The 17,687-nt window shown below is 41.3% G+C and overlaps 2 protein-coding genes across 2 annotated transcripts; both read left to right on the forward strand.

The window, feature by feature from the left end:
- The first annotated feature begins 655 nt into the window (after positions 1–655).
- On the forward strand, positions 656–1,907 carry hoxa13a (homeobox A13a). The gene is made up of 2 exons (XM_036565697.1): positions 656–1,331; positions 1,660–1,907. Exons 1-2 carry the CDS (start codon positions 656–658, stop codon positions 1,905–1,907), a joined length of 924 nt encoding a protein of 307 aa, XP_036421590.1.
- Positions 1,908–12,104: 10,197 nt separating this feature from the next.
- hoxa11a (homeobox A11a) lies at positions 12,105–15,275 on the forward strand. Its single transcript, XM_036566968.1, has 2 exons — positions 12,105–13,042; positions 14,484–15,275. Exons 1-2 carry the CDS (start codon positions 12,406–12,408, stop codon positions 14,714–14,716), a joined length of 870 nt encoding a protein of 289 aa, XP_036422861.1. The 5' UTR covers positions 12,105–12,405; the 3' UTR covers positions 14,717–15,275.
- The last annotated feature ends 2,412 nt before the right edge of the window (positions 15,276–17,687 follow it).

Here is a 17,687-nt window from a genome sequence, read left to right on the forward strand (position 1 = left end):
GTGACCCTTATACAGTCCACTTATAATGCATTATCTCCTCGGGGTTTTCTTTTCTTTATCTACGTGTAATAATATGTTAAATGGCAATGAATATAGAGAGGGAACAATACCTCAAAATAGCAAATTCAGAAAGAGATCATTTGCCCACCATGTCGATAGATCCATTGTGAATAAACAGTGACCTCATTGGCTGCCGACAGGACCTTTGTTTCACAAGGACAAGAGACTGGAATCATGCAAATTCGTTTCAAGGCAGCATGAATCCGCTTGTGGGGGATTCCTGAGGCTGACGCAGCGGCAGAAAATCTACTTTTACCTTCCACCATAAATTTGACTTGCGGATTTACGTTATAAGAACGTGGAGGGCTTTACACACTTTGGCGCTCTGTTTTGAGCACCTTAAAGCGGACTAAATCCTTTAAGCAGAACAGTCCTTTTATAGCACCGCATTTTCATTAATTTAATTGTTTGCACTTGAAACGTTTCGTCCGCCTCAGACGTGTCACGTGGCCGGGCCCGAGCCAATGACTGCGCGACCTCGGACGCGCACGGGGGCGCGTCAGAGTCTCTTGACTCTCGCTCAATCGGCCGTCTCCCGTTTTTCAGTCTGCGAGCTTTTTTAAAAAGAGACACACGGCTCGATGTCCGACGGGCTATGACAACGTCACTGCTCCTCCGCCCGCGCTGGATCGACCCGGTCATGTTCCTTTACGATAACGGCGGCGGTTCGGACGACGCAGGCAAGAACATGGAAGGATTCCCGGGAAGCAACTTCGCACCGAGCTCGTGCAGGAATCTGATGGCGCACCACCCCGCCTCCGCGTACACGTCGAGCGAGGCGGCGGCAGGGACTGGAGCGGGCGAGCCAGGCAAGCAGTGCAGCCCGTGCTCGGCCACGCAGGGCTCCGGCGGCGCTTCGCTGCCGTACGGCTACTTCGGTGGCGGCTACTATCCGTGCCGAATGGCCCACCACCACGGGGGCGGGGGTGGGGTGAAGTCGTGCGCCCAGTCCCCCGCCTCCGCCGCTGCGCCTTACGGGGAGAAATACATGGACATGTCTGCCACTGCTGGCGAGGATTACGCCACTTCCCGAGCGAAAGAGTTCGCCTTCTACCCGAGCTATGCCTCCAGTCCGTACCAGCCGGTCCCCAGCTACCTGGACGTGCCTGTGGTGCAGGCTGTGAGCGGGCCCTCGGAACCCAGGCACGAGCCTTTATTGCCAATGGAAAGTTATCAGCCGTGGGCTATCACCGCCAGCAGCTGGAACGGCCAGGTCTACTGCACCAAGGAACAGCCGCAGACAGGACACATGTGGAAGTCATCTTTACCAGGTGACACGAGCTTATATAAGGGTAGATTAGCCGTCACGTTCGGAAGGAATTTGCTGTGCAAAAATAAAGTGTTTCTGTAGTCGTAAAAATACAGTAGGCAGTGCTGTCATGTGGTGTGACTCTTTGGAATATATAGCTCCCTCCATAACGTCCGTCATAGTATAGCCACTGGCTACTTTTTCACGCTATGCTAAGCCTCAGGGTCTGATATTTGGCAGTTCATTAGCCGTTACTTTCTGATGACGTTGAATTCCATGTTTATGTAAGTGATATTCAGTGGCGCCAAATTACTGTTTCTAAACCATTCCTCTTTCCGTTCCTCTATCAGAAGCAATGCCCCACGGAGGGCCAGAAGCCAGTTCATTCCGTCGAGGGAGGAAGAAACGCGTGCCTTACACCAAGGTGCAGCTGAAGGAGCTGGAGCGAGAGTACGCCGCCAACAAGTTCATCACCAAGGACAAGCGTCGGCGGATATCGGCCCAAACCAATCTGTCCGAACGGCAGGTCACCATCTGGTTCCAAAACCGGCGCGTCAAGGAGAAGAAAATTGTCAACAAAGTGAAAAATAGCAGTTAGCTATTCACGACGGAAGAACAAAAACTCTAAGAGAACACTTTACGTCGATGAACAGCCAGCGCACACACCCAAAGCTATGTATTCCAAAGCTATCCAAATTCCAGACAGTGATTTTTTTGTGTTTGCCTGGACTACTGCATCGCAGGGGCCGCTTGTTTTGGAGCTGACAGGTTTGATGGTGACGCGGTGCGTCAGGTTTTTTTTTGTTGGTTTTTTTTGTTTGTTTGTTTTTGTTTTTTTGTTGTTGCTCTGTGCCACGTTAAGGCGCACAGTATGTGCGGCCAAACCCTCAACTCAGGACAAAGAAGGTCCCTGATAAAGTGCGTGTATTTGTGTTGCAATAATTCATATTTACGCTACTCTTGGCAGAAATTTTTGACGAAAAACATTTTGGATGTTGACTGAAAATATCGACGATATCGTAGCTTGCTTGACTGTTCGAACTGTCTTTCACTGGCTCCGTTGTCTACTTTGACTCAATCAGTGTCTCGCTTGCTGTCTCACGCTTTTCTGCTCAGTGATACAGATTCTGTGGGAGGAAAGCAGGAGCCAGGTGTCTTCCTGTTTCATGTACAGCAGCCCAAATGTGCTCTTCTTTGTGCCAAAATGCGTCCTTATCTATCTGAATATTGGAGTGACTCATCTGTGTCTATATCGTCCTATTAGTGTTCTTCAACACGTCCGTCCCAAATAAACCACTGGTTTACTGAGTAACGACTAAACCTTTTTTTTTTCCCTTTCTCTCTTTCCCAAAAAGAGTTTGCACAATTTCCACCTAACCCAACCGTAGATGATCGACTAAGACATGTTTGCGTCTTTAGTTTTGCACTAGAGCAGTATAGCCAACAAGTAATGTCAGTCTATGACATCCAAAATCTTATAGTAGCTCCGTAGCTCCACTGCAATGTCTTGGTGAACCATATTTGGGATAATTGGAAATGTGAGTAAATTTGATTTTTCTTGAAATACATGTATTCATTCAGTCTAATGGATAATTCAGTTGTCTAGATGTAGTGAACAGACAAGCTAATGTTCATATTGGAAGGTCGCCAAGACTTTACACAAGCCTGTCAGTCAAAATTATTTACTGCGAAGAGGATTCACTCCTCTCCCTGCTCTGGGAGACGTGCGTTGATACTAAGTCCTCTCTGAACCACATGAAGCCCTGTTTTGCATTGGCTTGCATGCAAACTCACGATAAACTCCTCGCAAAGTACATCGCCTACCATAATCGCTGGACAGACGTGATTCTATAGATTGACTCTTCAGAATTTCAAACCGAAGTGTGTAGTGATATATAATTACAGCCTGGTTTTACTTGTGTTGCAGGTTTACATACATCAGTATATCAAAAAGAGATACAACTCGCTCAGTCATACTATAGTATCTTTTTTTGCTTGTTTATACTAAATTAAGGCCTACGCGTCCTGCGCCTGCTCCGCAGGCTTCTTTGGTAGAGCAACACCGCCATCTGCTGGTAAGCTTGTTGTAGTTCAGTCACAGTTACCTGTTAATGCTTCCTCTAAAACGCAGCTCTAGGTATTGTATGCGATGTTCATCGCATTGTATTATCACACCAATAGCAGCTACTAATCCCATTGACAACAATCATCTTTTTATTATCACCATTTTAGAAATTGCAATTTTAGAAAGTATAAAACAGAAGTCAATGATTTCTAACAGGAATTAAGTTGTTTAGGCTGATACATATGGCTTCTACTTAAATATATGAATAATGTACCTATAGATTCACACATCTGATTTATGATAATTCTCAAACCCACAAGATCAAATATTCAATAACTTTATCATGCAGTTTGTCATTTAGTTATGGGACTTGGGCAAAGTATAGGTGTAGCTGGAGAGGATATATTCTAGGGCACTTTTACAGAAATTCTAAATTCTGAAGTAGTAAAATATGAAGGGTAATATAATAATAATAATAATAATAATAATAATAATAATAATAATAATGAACACATGCGTGTGCTTTCTCTAACTTATACGTCCATCTCAATTCTGTTCGTCTTTCAGTTTTTTTTCAGTTTCTCTACAGCTTTTCAGCACCATAACATGAATTGTCAGAGCACGCACTTCTCTGGACTTCGAATTTTACAACATCATTTTGGGGAACTGTGTTGTTTCTGTTAAAAGAAGTTGTATCCCGTAAGGCAAATTAGAATTACATGAAAACAGTAAATGAGGCCTGCGGTCATAAAAGCGAAAACGTCTGTTAAGGTTATGTAGCGTATTGACACGTATTTCAATATTCAATATTCTATATATCTATATCTATATCTATATCTATCTATATATCTATCTATCTATCTATCTATCTATATATATATATGTATATATATATATATATATATATATATATATATATATAAAACCAGAAAATTACTTTACATGAACCGTAGACGCGTCGTAACTCTCATAGTGGTAAGGTCTTTGGCAACAATATCCAGCTGTTTAGCCCTTTTGCTTCATTTACTTGTGTTTTGTAAAGTAACAACAACAACAACAACAACAACAACAACAACAATAATAATGATAATAATGCTAATGATAATAATAATAATAATAATAATAATAATAATAATGTTCAGTGTTCAATTTTCAATTTAGCCTACTGATAAGTCCTAAGCAAATCAATAAAATGTTTCATCGTTGTTAACGTAAATAAATGCACATAATACATTCACAAGAAACGTCTTGTAATACCAGTCATTGTAATTGTTCTTATACCAATTCGCGCGCTGGTTTGACAATCGCTGTGTGTGTTTTTGCAATCCTTTTATTTATTAAAGAACAAAAAAATGCATTTTATTATATGGCATTTAGATGTATTACTATACAGATAATTCATAATTTGCACATAGTTTTACCACGCATCTGTCAAATCATTTTTCACGTATACATGATATAACCTGTTGGGCTTTGAATATTTTCGGCATAACTCCAGATCTGTGGTCTGCAATGCGCAGCGGGTAAAAGGAGGCTGTAGATGTGTGGACAGCTACTGGACAGACTTCCCCAGGAAGGTCTATGTTGTGTTTTCTTTTCAGAATGTGTTCATCTTGGCTGTTTTCGGAGGAGGATTAATGGGGTGTTGCAGTGCAACTCTGCTTCGCCAACACACACACACATACACATACACCACCGCTGTGGCATACACTCTTAGTAAAAAGCGTTCTATACAGTACCAAAGAAAGGTACTAAATTGTCACTGCTGGTTGTCCTCAGTGGTGCGTCTTCTGTACCAAAATCCATTATAGTGATAATTATTAATTTGCGTTGATTCGCCTTGTCTGCACTCCAGGCGTTTTATTCTATTTTTCTATTTTAAAAAGCCAAGACTGGAAAAAAAAATAAATTGTATTATACCTTTAAATTTTTTATTTTGTTTATACCTTCATGAACAAAATGTACAGTACAGTACAGAAATGTAAAAGTACTGTACTTTCTCTCTGACAGTGTATGCATTAAATTATCTTTAAGTCTTACTTTATATATATATATGCACTGTTAGAAATAAAGGTACTTTATTTTTACTTATGTTTTTCGTTCATCAAGGTACAAACAATGTAAATGTACTCTCAAAGGTGGCCTTGAGGTCCACCTCTGCACCTTATATACACGTGTGTGTGTGTGTGTGTGTGTGTGTGTGTGTGTTTCTGTGTGTTTGTGTGTGTGTGTGTGTGTGTGTGTGTGTGTGTGTGTGTGTGTGTGTGTGTGAATAATAATAATATTTTTTTAACCGATACTTGGCGGTAAATTAATTTGTTTGTAAGTCTATTATCTTTATACTGGTAACAGCTTATACATCTGTTTATAGTACCAGATCTATACGTTCACTGTCTTTAAAAAGCATTTTATTTTATGTAGGTTCATGTTGAAGGTTTGTTTAGTTAGTTATTCATTCTAAATGCTTATCACCTGATCTACTGTTTCCTTTTCAGTTTTTGCTCAGTCCCCATTTTACAGGCAGTTGTTGGTGAATTTCAATTATTGAAGTGTTAAGCCTTCATTCATCATGAAGCGTTAATAAGAAGAGCTTGTTAACGTGAGCTTTGTGTGGACTACAAGTTCAGGGTTTGACGTTGCAGTGCGAGCGCGCCTGCGTGTGGACCTACTCACCGTGCACGCGCATTCACGCAAGAGCGCGCACGTCATCCAGGAAAAGAAAGAAAAGACGAGCTCAGGGAATCCAGCCTTTGCTGTAAAAACCGGGTTTCTGGCGCCACCTACCGCACCAAGCAGCAACAGCAACTGAAACTCCAGCCTGCAAGCTGAATGTTGTTCCATGTGGGGCAGAATGTGATTTTCATACCTTTTATTGCATTTAGTTTTCTGAAAAAGTAAAATTGGTGGGTCAAATTACTGCATAATTAAATAAATTTCTGAATTTGTAAAGCATACTACTTAAAAGCTTTATATTAAACTGACATTTTGTTATTTCATTACATTCAATATTGAGGTCATTGGTTTGTGCATGACGTTGCTTGAAGTTCTCTGATTCCTTCTGGAGATTGCGCCACATCGAAACTGGCCTCATAGTCTCCGATATTTTTATATGCGGTACAATATAGTGGGGAAAATCCAGCCTTGTGTGAGTTCTTACACTGTACCTATAGCACGCTGACCTTCGGTACTGGTAATCTGTGGTCAGGCTGCAGGCTGTACAGGCTTGATGGAGATAAAGTTTTATGAATGGCTGGTAAAATGGCGCTCCTTCTCTCAGGTTTCGGCCTGTGAGCTCTCAGCGGGTTTATTGCTCGGGGTGGTCGTCTAGACAAAGAAAGTCAAAGGCAATAGGCAATATCTTTATTACAGACCTAACCAAAATACAATGTTGGGTCTAAATTTAGTGGTGAGTATGGTCATAATTGTTTATAGGTCGAAAAGCACACTGTATATTTGGTTAATATTAGGTCTATCTTACAAATTATAGATCTGGACATGTACTGACCACATACTTACAGACCTGATTTATTTATACAGTCTAACATTTTCCACTATCTCTATCCCTACAGTGTCACATACTCTAATATTGTACGTAGCTTATTTATCATTTAGTAAAATCAGTATCCTAGTTTTAGCCTACTGGAAACGTGCCAAAGCAACATAAACATTCCTTTCGATCGCTAAACGCTAATGTTTTTTGTAGTTTGGTATTAAGTAGTTGTGCAAATCCCATATTCAGTCTCGTTTTGAGAACGGGTTATATTGAAGACAGTGTATTAGTGAACGCTTTAGAACATGGCACTGGTGTTCATTTTAACTGCCTGAAATGCATGCAATCCAAAAACAAAAAGTCCACAATGTTTAGGCCTTGTACAAACATACCGAGAATTTAGCAATGCTTTTCTTTCCACATTCCACTTCAAATGGAGGGCTTCCAAATCAACGGCTTGGAACCAGAGAGGTAAATGACATGTGACAAATTTCACAGAAGAGCAAAAACCAATGTCAGCCACACTTTGGCCACTCTGTGTTTATCAACATTCATCCTAAACATCAGAACTACTTTCATGTTTGAATGAAAACAATGTTTTGACATTAGATAGACGTTCTCAAGAGCTTTAATTTGATACGTGTAACTAGTTCATGGTCCGAGATCTCACTTACGCCATTCTGGTTCCAAGCCTTCCGTATTTAAAAAAATAGAATGAGTTAAAATATAAAATGAATGAAACTATTCATTAAAATATTAATATATGCAATAGACTGTAGCTCGAAGCGTGCTGTTGTTCTCTTGTTCTGACCGCGGATTATAATCCACGCCAGACACATGTTAATTTACAAAACAAATATTATTTATAATCTGATTAAATAAAATGTGTTGTGAGTTAAAATACGCCGTACTATGTTATAATATGTAAACAAACGTCAACGTACGTAAAACGTCGATCTAATAATCATTGTGAACGCTATTTTCTATTATTTAAGCCTGTTTTTGCGTTATTATAAAGTTGTGACACAGGATTTTCTGTGATTATGTATTTTAAATTGTAATATATCTGTAGAGTTCATTTTACATTGTTGTTTAAATGTTTTGGTCATTGTAATCCGTGACGTCTTGCATACTTTTGTTTGGCTTTGGAGATTTAATTCCACAGAAGAAAAGATATTGCGGTCATTTTTTATTCTCTATATAAGAATACTGAGTTGTTCATTTAGTTGGAAGTCAGCTGAATCATTGGCGAAGATTATTATCATTATCAAGATTACCAAGATACCACCGTGTAATTCAAGTTCAAAAGTAAGATATAACAAAGGAACAGCATTAAAGAGCAAAATCTATCTCAGATATTCTAATGTTTATAATTTTGTGCATAAACATTAACAAAATAAACGTTGCATTTTTAACTGACTTTGTAGCATGAGAATACAAGACAGCTGACTACAATGTAGAATTCCTTAAGCTTCCACGTGATGAATTTATGCTGTAAAATATTCTGTAAATGTTGAAAAAAATTGGAATAATCTATAGGACTACCTAATCTTCTGAGAGATTAGTTTATCCTATAGACTATTTTATTAATTTTCTAAAAGATCTATGGGATTGGCCGATGCTCGTTTGTTCATACATTTTTCTCTTTCCTTTATTATTATAATTAATTTTTGGTTAAGTAGCAGCCCTACTAAATTCGTCTTTTCCAAAATTAAGAGACCATCTGAGCATATTGCAAACTATATAATGTATTTAGGGTGTAATCCATTCTGAGTATTTTCCATTTTATAGTCTTATTTTCGGCTTGTGATGAATACAGTCGTATGTTTTGTCCAATTTCTAAGGGAGAGGTAACACATCTTCTACAAGGAGGCTAAATGTGGCAAGTTACTGATAATTTTATTGGACAATTTCTATTTATTTGTTGGAAAAAAGGTATAAACATTTTATATTTTAATCGTGCAATTGTCCATTAAAATGTCCAGTAGTGTGTTCTTTGTAGAGAATGTGTACTTTTTATACTTAGAAAATCAACAAAGAATGTCAATTGACCAGGGCCGCCCTAACTTTTACATACTATATGAAAGTTTTAGGAAGCTTGCGAACAATAGATGGCGTTTAGTACAGAAATTGATATGCAGAGAAAAGAAAAGTAAACGGGCTGTGTTGGTGGCAATGTATAATTTTACCATGAAACATGAACTGGTAGTGCATAAAAATGCCCAATGAATGTCTCTAATATTTTTTCAGGTGGGAATCAGTCCGTTTATTTCGCACAATATGAGGAGCCATGACAAAAGCAGAAAAGCTTAGAACTAAACTGCAGCACTGTCCAGCGTCTAGATAGGCTTGCTGTTTTGCCCACCAAATGTTTTGCCCACAAATGCGTAAAATTTAGAAAATATGGAAATATTTGGAAATATTGAGGAAGTATTTGAACCCTCATGGTTCTAAAGCGTGTATCTTCACCATCATGCATTCTCCATTCTGCAAATTTGTCAGTCCTCTACCTGGTGCTCTCCTGTGTCTCCTTTTTATGTGTCTGTATTGCTTTTTTATATTTCCGAGCGTCGTGTTCACTTTCCTTTCCTTCCCATTTCCTAAGGAGTGCCGTGAAGATTTCCACTGAAAAGAGTTCATGAGGAAGTTCTGATGGCTGGAAGCTCATCCGGGGTATAGACCGTGGATTTGTATGGCGTCTGCAGTCTCTTCTGCAGTCTTACGCCGCGGGTGACTCGTCCCCCTCCCCCGAACTTGAAGTCGACCGCACAGCGAAGGCTGCAGTGGCCACATGAGGGGGTTAGGCTAGCAGCAGACGTCCTGGCGCAAGAGAAACGGTAGAAGAACATACTCAGACTTAACAGCCCATTAAGGTACCACATGGCTTTTCCTCATCGATTACAAAAAAGCTAAAATTACTGATATCCGTTATCATCCGTAAAACCTCAAGCAAAGCATTTGCGTCCACAAGACAGTCAAGACAGTTTATGTTCCATCACGTTTTCGGAGGCCGAAACTTACCTGGATTGTGAACAATGGGGCAGAACAGACTCTTGCTTTATTATTACACATGTTATAGATTCTTTGTGGTTTTGTGATGTCAGTGGCTACGTGCTGAGATGTGTGTTTATTTCTGTGTGCATGTGTGTGTGTGTGTGTTATATCTCCATTACGCCTGGCCACCTCCGTCCTGTTTGCTGTGTTAAAATGGCAAAGCAGCCCACCATACAACCAAAGGTAGAGAGAAAAAGCGCAGTTAAGATTCACGTCTGTCCCTGTCCCCTGTGTTTCCGTGGCACCCGGGCCCCAATTACTGCCGAAAGCTTTCCAACACACGGCGCGGAATTTGTCAGAAGTTGACGAAGAGGCGGAGCGTGTGGTCTCTGGACCACCGTTTTGTTTTCCCGTCGCTATTTTGCAGGCAAATGTCACTCCACCGCCAGGACGACGCTGAACCCGGATTACAGCGACAAGGACGACTTTGAAATCAGTTCCGTTGCGCCAACTCTTACAGCTCGCTGGCTTGTGCTTTATGAAGCTCGAGTTACTCAGTCGTCGTGTGCGTTCTGGCTAGACGTGCTCCATGCACGGGAATTAAGACACGGTGTGGCGGGGGCGATGTGGGGTCCTCCAGAGCCTAATCGTGCTTTAGCACTTACGGTCACACCAAATTATCCTCAGACCCTCGTCAGCATTGCCAAGACCAACGTCACTCAGACAATGAGAACTATTGGTTAAGCAATCCAGGGGGAAGTTATTTCAAATAAAAATGACATCTTCAGATTTTATTCTGAGGCTAGTGTCTTAAAACCCTTCCATGCATGGTGAACAGTTCTGTTACTTTTAATATGGGTGATACGGTTTTACAAAAAATGTATTAAAATTTAAAAAAATACATGAAAGGGTTAAGCCTTTGGTAAACTAGGCCAGCTTGTTTTATTTGTAGTAATTTGTTTACTTAAGCTTTTTTAAAATATCAGTGCAGTCTACAACATTTGTTTAAATAGAGATGTTTGTTGTTCATAAACACTAAGCTAAGTGACGAGCATAAGTAACGGCTCAAATTTTGCAGATTCAATTACCGAATTCTATGTTCGGATTATTTTCAGACAGGGCGATTCTATTACTGCAAACCTATAAAGAGACGAACATGTCCTGTTCAAGTTTAATTTAAATGTAATTCAATTTAATTAAATGGTATGTGTCAACACATTCCATAAAAAATATAAAACAAAAACTCTAATAACGGTCTTGTAATTAAATTCACTGTTCGGTAGACTTTTTTTGAAATATGGATGAGTTATTTGGGAAAAATAGCCAAACTTTCAAAACAAATGGGGGCTGTTTATACACATGCAAAGTGAGCAACCTGGTAAAGGAAGTCACAAACAACATTTGGCACCGAGCAGTCTGAACATCAAGGTAGTCTTCTGGACGAAGGTCACCACAGCCACATTGACACTGACGTTCCTCTGTGTGCAGATGCCTTTTGGTGTGCAATAGCAGGCACTGATTGTTTCCAGATTTCCCCAAAGTAATGTAAAGGCTTATATCGACATCGTTCAGTGACAGCTGTGAAATCTCAAAAACATCTTCTCATGATTTTGACATATTACCTTCACACGCTGAACCCCCACTGCCTTATGCTGATGGCATTTATTCTACTGTTTTGTGTGCAGTCCTGCATTGTCACACAGGCACCAACGAAAACTGTGCTTTTTCCTTTTTCACGTGAACACAATTTGTCCACATGCACTTAAACATATACAGTATTTGAATCTTCACAAAAAGGCCAATTGTGCGAAAGGGACGTGACTCAGGAATTAGCAATTGGTTTGTTAGTTTCATGCCGTTAAACCTGAGCTAGTCTCACAAAATTATCGTCTGGAAGACTAGGAGATTCCTAGTTAAGGTCACTCAGGAATGATCTGGACAGACAGTCCTTGCATGACATTGCTTTTGTTTTTTGGTCTGTTACGGGGACATGGGCATACTTGACATGGCCTTGGCATTGATTGTGCTAGTTGCAAGGTAACAATGTTGTGTTTATGTTGTTTAGATGGGGATAAACATGTCTTTTGCTATAATCTCAAGCTCGCTGTAGTGTGGAGCGCAGCGGTTAACCCGCAGCTACCAGCATACAAGCCTATATGCGTCTCACTCACTAAAACCGAGCGCGCGCGCACATGTACACTCACGCGCACACACGGAGTGTGTGTGTGTGTGTGTGTGTGTGTGTGTGTGTGTGTGTGTGAGGGAGAGAGAGAGAGCGAGAGAGAGAGAGAGAGGAAAAGCGAGTGAGGGAGAAAAAAGAAATCTGTCAATTTCTGATGTGGGTCACGTGACCGTGGCCTCCCTTGGAATGGATGGAGATGAATTTCCACGTCAGCCTACGTCTCAAAATTTCTGCCTTGCGGACGCGGCTTCAAAGGGAGGGCGAGAGGAGCGCGCGCGCTCGCGAGCCATGTTGAGGACGCTGGGCACGGCTCTCGCTAGCCCGAGCTAGGAAAACAACACCCCCCTTGCCCCAAATCCCAAATAATGGATTTCGACGAGAGGGTCCCCGTCAGTTCCAACATGTATCTGCCCAGCTGTACGTACTACGTCCCGGGAGCAGACTTCCCCACGCTGCCCTCCTTCCTCTCGCAAAGCCCGTCTTCTCGCCCCGTCCCATACTCCTACTCGTCCAACCTGCCGCAGGTCCAGCCCGTGAGGGAGGTGACGTTCCGGGACTACGCAGCGTTTGACGCGTCCGGGAAGTGGCCTCACCGGGCGCCGCTGGCTCAGTGCTACCCGGCGGAGGACGTGGTACACCGGGAATGCTTGCCAGCCTCGACGGGAGTCGGGGAAATGCTAGCGAAGAACACCTCGGCCGTGTACCACCACCACTCTACGTCGGGCTCAAGCGCGTCGTCGTCGACCTTCTATGGGAGCATAGGGAGGAACGGCGTGCTCCCGCAAGCCTTCGACCAGTTCTTCGACACCGCCTACGGAAACCTGGAGAACGCGCCCAGCTACGAGTTCACTACGGCGGACAAGCAGCAGCAGCAGCAGTCCAGCAAGCAGCAGACGGCCGCGCCCGCGCCGGACCACGATACGGAGGGGAAGGAGCGAGGCGAGACCAGCAGCCCCGAGTCCTCTTCCGGCAACAACGAGGAAAAGAGGAGCGAAGCGAGCAGTAAGTAGAAGCGCAGCGCGACCCTGTCATGAGAGAAAGTTTGCAATCTTGCGCGCTGCTGTTAAAATTTTTATATGCTGTTTTATAAGCGTATAAGGTTTATTGAGGGCTTGAGATTTCCCCAACAAAACGTACTTATAAACTGTGTGAGAATCACGTGCTTGGAATTGAAATTGGCCATGAAATACTCCAGGCCAGAGCATTTTTTTTCTTTACTTGAACTTTTAAAAACGCTCTTTCTCCGTGCTAGTGGTCAAAGTAAGCAGCTTCTCGTATGACTCTGTAAAATTATAAATGCTGCTTTCACGGGTTATTGACGTTAAAAAGCCCTTGTGGGTGTGTGAGAGCGTGTGTGAAGAGTGCGCACACTGGGCTGGGTGTGCTAAGGTACCCAGCAAGTATTTTATCCAGATTGTGTTGTTGTATATTTACAAATGTTTTGTTGGGGTGAACTGCGTATTTGTACACAAACCTTTAGTGGTTGTACATTTTATATCCGAGGCAAATTTTCTATACATTTAATGTCCAAATAATTGCAAGCCAATTTAATAGTGCTATAAATTCTATATTCTATAAACCAGAAATGTACTAATTGTGTAATGTTGTATAATGGCATGCGCAAATTTAGCTGCTGCTGAGTTGAACTGTGTATTTGTATTCAATCCTTTTGTGTTTTGCACATTACATGTGCAAGGTTGCTTTTATACATAGCTAATGTATAAATAATAGCAGGCGAACATGACAGGACTATTAATTCTTTATTCTATAAACCAGAATTGTACAAATTGTGTAATCTTGTATGTTAGCATGCACAAATTTAGCCATTGCTGTGTTGAACTGCGTATTTGTATTCAATCCTTTTGTGTTTTTCACATTACATATGCAAGGTTGCTTTTATATACAGTTAATGTACAAATAATAGCAGGCGAATATGATAACACTATTATTTTTTTATTCTATGAACCAGAATTTTACAGATTGTGAAATTAATATGCATAGATTTATCTGGGAATGTTTCATTGGTGTTCTTTTGAACGAGGCATTTGCATACAAGCCTTTGATCCTTTGTACATTTTATTCGTGATTACAGCTTGTGTTCAAATAAGAGCAAGCTAGTTTATTAGTACTATAAATTCTATAATACATAAATCAGATATTTTACAGACAAAATAAAAAAAATGCTGGTGAAAGATTCATAACAGGGACAAGTTCTTATAAGATTTGGACTTACAAAAGGAGACAACATTATACACATTAATATTGTTTTTAAAGCTTAAATACCAACTATATATGATTAAATATACCACAGAAGTGAGTAAACATTGCCAACATCGCAGCAATATAGTGCTTTGATGTTTCTTAACGCTCAACGCATTGTCAGAGCCATCGCAAGGAAAACAAAGCATATGTTTCATCTTGTAATCTTCTATGTGGCTTCCAGATGCACCCAGAGTTCGGAAGAAGAGATGCCCCTACACCAAATATCAGATCCGCGAGCTGGAGAGGGAGTTCTTCTTCAGTGTGTACATCAACAAAGAGAAAAGGCTCCAGCTCTCCCGAATGCTCAACCTGACCGACCGTCAAGTCAAAATCTGGTTTCAGAACAGACGCATGAAAGAGAAGAAGCTGAACCGGGACCGTTTACAGTACTACACCACGAACCCTTTGCTATAGGACAGCGGGACAACATGCACAACTGCTGCAATAACACGCGCATTAACAATGAGGCGATAACGATGTTCAGCGGTTAATTTCAAGTTCGAGGCGGGCAGCGTTCGCTTTGACTTGATGCAATGACAGTGAGCATGAGCCACGTCGACTACGGGTTATTTAGTGAATGCATATGTTTGCTCGTAAGGTATTTCTTTATGCGCAGCCGAATAAATACATGAATAAGTAAATAAATGTTTGAAAAGCTCGGAACGCACAGCCGCCTCGAACATAGCAATTGTGTTGGAACCCAATACAGAGTTTGTGGTCTAATTTAATTTCCTGTTTTTCTGATTAAAATTTTCTTGCTTGAAAAATTGAAAAATTGAAAGTCATTGATAGACAGTGTTACATCAATCTGGAATCACGCGTGGAATTACATGATAGTCCTTGAGGCTGAAGACTTTGTGTGACCAAGTAGGAAGCCACACGAGAAACGTGATCTTGACTTCTCTGGGCTTGCAATGCTATTTATTGATTACTCCACTATTGTGGTGACGTTTCGACTTCCATATGCATAATTACTGAGGCAACTCATAAAGCAATAACACTTCTAAAGCACGCTCACAGCTGCACTTGAGTCGTTACTATTCCAGCGCACTGTGAAAATGTGCTTGTCTTCAAATATAAACTCTGCAAAGGCAACAAAGGTGACGCAAATAAAACTAACAAGAGACGTTTGATCGAGAGGAGAAAAGACTGACTATTCTCACCAAAGCAATGACCAGAGAGCCTGCTTTTATGAACTGCTTTTTGGAGAGGCCTGAAGGAAAAGAGGAATGTCCTCTTCATTGCAGCTGGCCAAGGGCCTACTTTACGAAATCACCTTTTCACCCAAAGAGGAAGGATTCTTTTTCACGGTTTACATATCCACGTTTTCTGTACCGCATAGAAACGTGAAGGACATTTAATTTTTTTTTTTTTTAATGGACAAGACTGAACGCCACTGCTTGTAACGCCATGTATCATATATTTCCAGAAAAAAAAAAACAATTAAACAATTATGAGAAGTATTAAGGGTGTATTTGTGGCCCACCGTTTGCTGAATAAATGTATAATTTCATTTCTTCACCTCAGAAAATGTTCAGAACTGAGGTTGCAAAACATTTACAACTTGGACTTAAAATGGACTTAAGTTCAAAAATGGAAGCCCTTGCACTTGATTAGTGACGTGTAAGTTGTAGTGAAAAATCACAAGAGCTTTTTAAAAATGTGTAAATAAACTATTGTTATTGTTGTACGTTCTATTTACAGCTATTGGTGCTTTTATTTGTTTCCTTTCCTTCGCACTCTCCTCAGGTTTAATCTTAATTATGCTGGTCACTGTTGATGTTTTGGTTGATGTTCTGCACACTCCACTGACTTCGAACTTCTTTTTTTTAAGATTTCCGAGATCAGAGTCTCCAGCTCACCTTGCCGTTTGTGATTTCTCCCAATATGGAAATGAATCAGAAGTGTTTTCAGCAGAATATGTCTTCACCTGAGAGTTTTACTGTTGCAGTGACCGCATTTCCGCGTTTGCTGTTATTTTCTGAGTTTATGACCGCAGCCGTACAGCCGTAGGGTTCATGTATGACAATCAGGAGAGAGAGAATGAAGTTTATGGTTACGCGTGGTGGAACGGTTAGGCCTGGCTGGCGCATCCTTTGAGGCGCTGAGGAATCTCGGCCTAATTACTGGGACATCCTCCCTGTTCCTGCAGCAACGCGGCCATAAAAGCTGTCTGCGTCTGGAGCATTTGGACGATTGCAGTGCGGTGCCATAAACTGTCTCAGAACCAAGGTTATTAGCTGCGTTTCCAAGGTGGCGGGGGGGAGAGAAGAAGACAAGAAACAACGGGTGTCGACGCGGTGCTTGTGCTCTTCCCGTCAAATCCTACTTCATTTATCATCGCTCGTTTCTCTGATCGAGCGTTTTGCTCGGTGTTATACGCTTTTCTTTTCGTTTTTCCACAAAGACTGGCAGTCAGAAGTGACAGCTGCTTCAGGGTGAGTGCTGGGTGTCCACTGGGCGGCGCTCTTGAGATCAATGTCATGGCCGAGGAGGATCATGTATGGTCGAGCAGAAGCCTAAACACTTTTGAGGTCTGTAAGCGCAGGTAAACACCAACAAAAAGTTTGTGCTTTTATCTAATAATTCTGGCTGAATTCACTCGTGTTGGTAGTAGCAACCAGGTCACGCACATTTTATAACTTCCTGAGCCAATATGGTGGACTTGGTGGACTAGGATTCTGAATAATACCGCCGAAGGGGGCTTTAGGGTCGAAGGCCACTGCCATTAAACAATATCAAATGCAATGCAGGTGTGTGTGTGAATCTAACACGCTTGTTTTAAAATCATCTGCCAATGAAATATTTCATGCAATTAACTTTCTCGCCCCAGAACGCACATAAACCTTCTTCTGTTCTTAATAGATTAAATAAAAGGGTGTAAAGATATGGTGCCCATTAAAGTCCCACTTTTACCACCGAATCAAATATTTCACAGCAAATGAGCTATGCTTTAGCCTTCTCCGATTAGAAAAATCCATTAAGCACGAGGCAGCCTAGGCCTTTTTTCACCACATCTATGAACAAAATTTATGAGATTCATTTTTTTAAATGATCAGTAATGTAGCTGGACCTAAATTATGGCCAACTGGATTCATTGTGACCTTAGCAGTCACGACCATCGTTCATTCAGTCCTGGTTTGGACGCAGTTTTGGCTAGCAGTGTCTGGAATTTTTCCAAAGGCTATTTGTTTCTTTCTTCCTCCATTTTCAAGCATGAATGATGTCATTTGAAATGTAGATTGTAGCTGTGCAACACGATCGGCTCTTTCCGCAAGAGCGATTCGGCGACAACATGGAGGGGCGAGAGCAGACAGAGGGGCAAGAGGGGTCCTGTTACCGTGCACGTGGAGTCTTTGTCTCTCGTGAAAAATAAATGCCTCCA

Source organism: Colossoma macropomum, unplaced genomic scaffold, assembly GCF_904425465.1.
Source record: "Colossoma macropomum unplaced genomic scaffold, Colossoma_macropomum, whole genome shotgun sequence".
In the NCBI taxonomy this organism is placed as follows: Eukaryota; Metazoa; Chordata; class Actinopteri; order Characiformes; family Serrasalmidae; genus Colossoma; species Colossoma macropomum.

Coding starts and splice junctions, on each gene's coding strand:
- hoxa13a (XM_036565697.1), top strand. CDS start 656: ATGACAACGTCACTGCTCCTCCGCCCGCGCTGGATCGACCCGGTCATG. Junction 1,332..1,659: donor GTGGAAGTCATCTTTACCAG/GTGACACGAGCT, acceptor TTCCTCTATCAG/AAGCAATGCCCCACGGAGGG.
- hoxa11a (XM_036566968.1), top strand. CDS start 12,406: ATGGATTTCGACGAGAGGGTCCCCGTCAGTTCCAACATGTATCTGCCC. Junction 13,043..14,483: donor AAAGAGGAGCGAAGCGAGCA/GTAAGTAGAAGC, acceptor TGTGGCTTCCAG/ATGCACCCAGAGTTCGGAAG.